Genomic DNA, 5660 nt, shown 5'->3' on the forward strand with positions numbered 1-5660 from the left:
AAATAACACAAATGAGAAAATTCAAGCATTATTAAGGACCAGGACTATAAAATTAGCCTTTTTGTGAATATACCTATGTAGTGTTCACTGCTGTCTATGTGTATTTTAAAACCTTTTTTAAAGATTGTCTAATCAAATGGTGCCTTTCTTCAGTTCTTCATGTGTATAAACAATGTAAAAGAAATAATAAAATGAAGTGTAAGAACTGTTATGTTAATGGCTTTTCTGGGCAGACATGAAATCAAAGCGTTCCTTCCCCACACTTCAAATCTGAAGGAATCTGTCACCACCCACTGGTGAACAAGGAGAAATCAGCCATCTCTGAACCACAGCTGAAAACGATGCAGGGATGAGTGAAGCACAGCAGGGTAGAAGAACAGAACCACTCTGCAGAGCCGGACCTGTCACAGCGCAACGTTTCCATCGTCACTTTTATCAGTAGACTTTTGGAGTGGATGAAATCAGTGGTCTGGAGACGGCCTGTCAGATAAAGAAAAAGACAAAACACCTTCACAGGTGTTCACACTTCTACAAAGCAGCACCATTGAGGCCGGCATATAGAGTTGGGTCGTAGTCGTATGTTTTTATATGTGGCAGTTATTTAAGCCAGTATCATAGCTATACCTAACTAGCTAGTCAGACACATTTATTCAAAACCTGAGAGATTATTGTACACACTTGATTTTAATTTACTATGTTTAAAGCACTGATTATGGGTCTAAACCAGGTGTGTCCAACTCCAGCCCTCAAGGGTGTCCTGCAGGTTTTAGATATCACCCTGGGCCAGCACAACTGAATTAAATGATTTGTTCATCATCAGGCCTCTGGAGAACTTTAAGACATGTTTAAGAGGCAATTTAGCCATTTAAATCAGCTGTGTTGGATCAAGGAGACATCTAAAACCTGCAGGACACCAGCCCTTGAGGCTGTGAGTTGGACACACCTGGTCTAAACAGTCAAAACAAAGTGGGAGATTCCAACTACCGCCACAGTAAAGGAGGCCCAGACAGATGGTCGCTTGGCCAAAAGGTTTCTAGAAATACTCAGAACAATTTCACAAACACATTTGGTTAATAATTAAATACTGTCATGTTGTTAGAAATGTCTGCATGTTTAATCTCGTTAAATGTTTTGATTGAGAGTGTTTAGCTCCTAACTGATAAAGGCCACACGTGGGTGGAGCTACCTGCCCTAAAGGCCGGAAGAGAGGAAGGGAGCATGTGTCGGCAGCACCAATTGGTCGCAGCTGTCAGCTGAGCCCTTGCTGCTATCATTCAAGACATTCAGTGCTTTTTGTGGTTATGTTGAAGGGAATCCTCAGACATGTCTGACACGTATTTTGAAATTCTGCGACGGAGCTGCAGTTCAGGGAACTACATCCCGTCAGGTCGGCAGCTTCCCAGGACGCCGCCCTTAACAAACGTAACAAGACAACTGGATTTCACCAACCTTGAGGAACCAGAGCAGAACATGGAGGTACATAAACGTTTTGGGTTGTTTTTTTTAAATCCGACTACTTCATTGACTTGACCCATCAACGTTTGTGCTTTCATAAATAGGATGGTGTCAGAGATAAAGACGAAGGTAACCAAAAAAGTCAGACAGATACAGGTGAGCAACAGTTTTGTTTTAGAGCCTTTGAAAATGATACAAATATTAAACGTTCCCATTTGGATTTTAACAGGTGTCTAATTTATTGAACAGAAACTGAAATCATCTAGATTTTAGTTTTTGTAAAGAAAGTTTCACACTTGGGTTTTTGTCACAAAGTTTTGTCTTAATTACTATTTGCTCAGAAGAACTTCCAGAATCTCATGACCCTCACTCCATGCTGAAAGGGATGAAGGGTTACCAGCTCACTGCTGCTGACTTGGAATTTTTAAAAAAGATGAAAGAAGAGCAGCTTGTCAAAAAAATGCAGGTAGGCCTCATATATGGGCATTTCACCATGAACGGCTATAGTGCACTGATACAGTTGGATGTTCTGGCGGTCCTCAGGTTAAACTAGAAGAAGTGCAGAAGCTGTTAAAAACGGAAATGGTGGCCTTAGAGTTGGCATGTGCTTCCAAGATGAAAGCAGAGGCTGAGCTCAAGAGGGTGAGTTATTCTGAAATGCAATAGACGTGGTGACTTTCACACATGCAACATGACCTCCTATGCTGTGAGCCTCCAAATGTATCCTTTAAAAGCAACTCTTTGATGTTTCTTTACTTCTACAGTTGCTTCTGGGGCGCATCTGTCTCTTTTTATTGTCGTAATAACTCTGTGTATGTTCAAGCTTCAGTGTGTTACAGGCATCTTCACTGGCTTCTTATATTCCCCCCTAAAATAGCATTATCCCCCACCACCACCAAAAAAAGTCTTTACTTGAAGGGCAGCAATGGTATGGACTTGAAGTTTAAAAAGATGGATCCTTTGAATGATTCCTTCTGGCATTTACAGCCTGTTAGATAACATTCACTGGAAATTCCTCAAAATCATGGAAGCTCTTAACAAAGGTTAAGAGGCATATTTAATCCACAACATCAAACGCTAACCTACTGAACCTGCAGACTTTCGGGGTTTTTTTTGCTTTACCAAAAAAAACACTAAACCTTGCAATAGAGACATGTACAGATTGTTTGCAGTTGAAGTTTCACTGGAAATGTGTTTTTTAATGTATTCTGATGATAAATCTCCTCTGTTTGTCAGTTCCCATCTTGTATAGAGGTCACTGAGTGGGCAAAGGTGGTCCTCAGAATGGCATGCCCACAGGCTGACTTGACTAACGCGGATGCCAAATCTCTCCTATCCATGATGAAAATAAGAGACATCCAGGACGCCATGGATAAGAAGAGGGTCGAGTTGTATCAAATAGAGAAGATGGTGGCAAACAAGTAATGTCTTCCTTGGATACAGTAATGTAGGGCCAGGGTTATGGCTCTGTCTATTCATGTTTTGCAGTAATGGTTTGCGTCGCTGATGAATGCTGTCAGCATCTTGGCTTCTGAAAGAAAGGGAGGGGGAAAAAAAATCCCATTACTGTTCATATGTTTGACATTACAGGAGGAAGGAGGAGGCTGAAGAGAGAGGACAGATGGAAAGGCAAATTGCCAATAAACAGGTAAGAGAATATGGAGGCCGAAAACTGCAAAAATATGCACTCACTGGCTGCATCATTAAGTGCACCTTGCTGGTACTGGGTTGGACCTCTTTCAGCTTCAGAACAGACTGAATTCTTTATGGTGCAGATTCATGAAGGTGCTGGAAACATTCCTTCAAGATTTTGATCCATATTGACATGATGGTGTCACACAGTTCCTGTAGATTTGTTGGCTGCATGACTGTGATGTGAATCTCCTCATGGAACACATGAAAAACAAGCTCCATTTAACAGATCTTGTGACTTTGGAGGCCATTTGAGTACAGAGAATTCATTGCCATGTTCAAGAAACCAGTTTGAGATGTTAATATTAATTGTAGTTTCCTCTTCTTAGCTGTTAGGAAGTGGCACCCAGTGTTGTCAAATATGGGTAAGCTGTTGCGAATTGTAGCTTCACTTTCCTGTTCTTTGCTGACAGGAGTGTGCTCTTCTGCTGCTGTAGCTCATCTGCTTCAAGGTTCAACATCTTGTGTGTTCACACATGCTTTTCCGTATACCGTGGTTGTTTCTGTAACAAGCAGATATTTGAGTTAGTGTTACCCTACTATCAGCTTGAAGTAGTCTGGCCATTCATCTTTGACCTCAGCAAGGTATTTCCACCCAGAACTGTTGCTCACTAGATATTCTCTTTTTCAGACCATTTTTTTTGTAAATACTAAAGATGATTTTTGTTGGGAAAAATCCCAGTAGATCAGTGGTTTCTGTAACAACCATACCACAATCAAAGTCACTTAAATCCCCTTTATTCTGATTCTCAGGCTGAACTTCAACAGGTGGTCTTGACCGTGTCTGCATGCCTAAATCCACTGAGTTGTTTCCATGTGACTGACTGATTAGAGATTTTGTATTTTTAAGTGTTTGAAAAATGTATCCCTATTAAAGTGGTCAGTGCGTATAGGAAGCCATCAATATATGTATAACTTGTAATGGAAAATAGTGTTTTCTATTGACTGGTTTTTTGTTTTGGTTTGCTCCCCTCCAATTTTTGAATAGTCAGCAGGGGGCTGTCACTCAGTCCTTCATGAAGTCAACTTCTTGGTGGTAGTTAAATTCAAGAGCAGTAAAGAAGATGGCAGTCTGTCATAAAAACAGAAATAGAACTGAGCTGTTGGGGGTTAATTTGGCCGTTTTTTGACTGCCATAAAAGAGAGGCTCCAGCCTGAAAGTCTACATTTATTGACTATTTGTATCCGTTTCAGCTGAGGATACAAGGTTTGATGAGGCAGTTGTCTGATTTGAAAGCTGAACTTGCACAGCGAGAGGTGAGGACCCGATTTAGTCTCATCTTACACCACTTCATTTATCTTTTTAAACTTGAGGTTTGGTGCCTGTATCCACACATTAACAAAAGGCTTACTATTTTTTCCATTTATGTGGTTTCAAAGGAGGCCTGCACGTCTCTGGAAATGCAGGTGAACATCACGGAAGCACCAGAAATCAAAGAAGATTTAGATGCCATTAAAAGCCAAATGAAGCTGCCAAGAAAGAGACAAAAGAAAGCTGTTAAATCTACTGAAATGTTGCAAGACGCAACAAACACAAGTAAATCAACAAGGAGTAGAAACAGGGACACTCTGAAAACCTCAGCCGAAGAGCCAACCCGGTCTGGAGCTCCAGGAGAGCAACAGAAAAAGAAGGTTAAAGCAAGCAGAGGGGAAAATGAGGAAGCTGAAGGGCAGGACTTAAATTCCCAAGAGTCAGTACAACCTGTGAGAGGACGAAGAAAGCCTGCTGGAACTGCTCAGACCACAGTTTCCCAACAGAAAAGTCAAAGTAAAGTGAAAACTGGAGAACCTGAGGTGCCCTCTCGTGGCAGGAGAGCTGCTGCCACCACTGCAGATAATGCTGGAGAGGAGGCACAAAACGAAGGTCTGAGACGATCCAAGAGGATCGCCAGCAAGAAGTGAGGAGGTGCACATTTTTAGCCTTATCAAATTATCATTATAACCTAATTACAAACACTTTTATTTCAAAGTTCAAAAATGTATTGTTTTATCAGTTTGTCATTTTAATCATAAATTTGCTTTTTTCCTATAAAAAATAAAGTGGAACTTTCTCAAAGGTAGACTTGTGTTTTTCCTCTAATTCAGCGGCCTCTCTCGCTTAATAGTACAGGCTTCAGCACTGGAAGCAGTTGTTGTTAACTAAGCTGCTGACCAACCCATATGGACCTTCGCAATGAAACCCACGCCATCCATTATCCAGGTTTGGGACTAGCATTAAGGGCTACATTTGCTCGTTCGTGTGTGTGTGTGTGTGTGTGTGTGTGTGTGTCTCTGCATTTAGTTATTATTAAATTCCAGATCTCTTCCAGAGCATGTCTTTGTCCTGTCTTCCTTCCTCCCGTCGCAGCAGACGGCCCCTCCCTAAACCCTGGTTCTGCTGGAGGTTTCTTCCTGTTAAAAGGGAGTTTTTCCTTCCCACTGTCACCAAAGAAGTTGCTTATAGGGGTTCATATCATTGTTGGGTTTTTTTTTTTTTTTTTTTTAAATTGTAGTGTTTTTACTATAAGAAGTGC

The 5660-nt window shown here is 41.1% G+C and overlaps 1 protein-coding gene across 2 annotated transcripts; it reads left to right on the forward strand.

Annotated features, from left to right (window-relative positions):
• Positions 1-908: 908 nt before the first annotated feature.
• LOC101473501 (uncharacterized) lies at positions 909-5203 on the forward strand. 2 transcript variants are annotated; one of them, XM_004571238.5, is made up of 9 exons: positions 909-1029; positions 1311-1476; positions 1560-1611; positions 1797-1921; positions 1999-2097; positions 2692-2876; positions 3046-3103; positions 4342-4404; positions 4528-5203. In XM_004571238.5, exons 2-9 carry the CDS (start codon positions 1324-1326, stop codon positions 5047-5049), a joined length of 1257 nt encoding a protein of 418 aa, XP_004571295.3. In that variant the 5' UTR covers positions 909-1029; positions 1311-1323; the 3' UTR covers positions 5050-5203. The 2 variants fall into 2 exon arrangements, with proteins under 2 accessions (XP_004571295.3, XP_076736721.1); XM_076880606.1 differs by lacking the exon at positions 909-1029 and having other exon boundaries at positions 1186-1476.
• The last annotated feature ends 457 nt before the right edge of the window (positions 5204-5660 follow it).

The sequence above is a fragment of the Maylandia zebra genome, linkage group LG23, assembly GCF_041146795.1.
Source record: "Maylandia zebra isolate NMK-2024a linkage group LG23, Mzebra_GT3a, whole genome shotgun sequence".
Classification (NCBI taxonomy): Eukaryota; Metazoa; Chordata; class Actinopteri; order Cichliformes; family Cichlidae; genus Maylandia; species Maylandia zebra.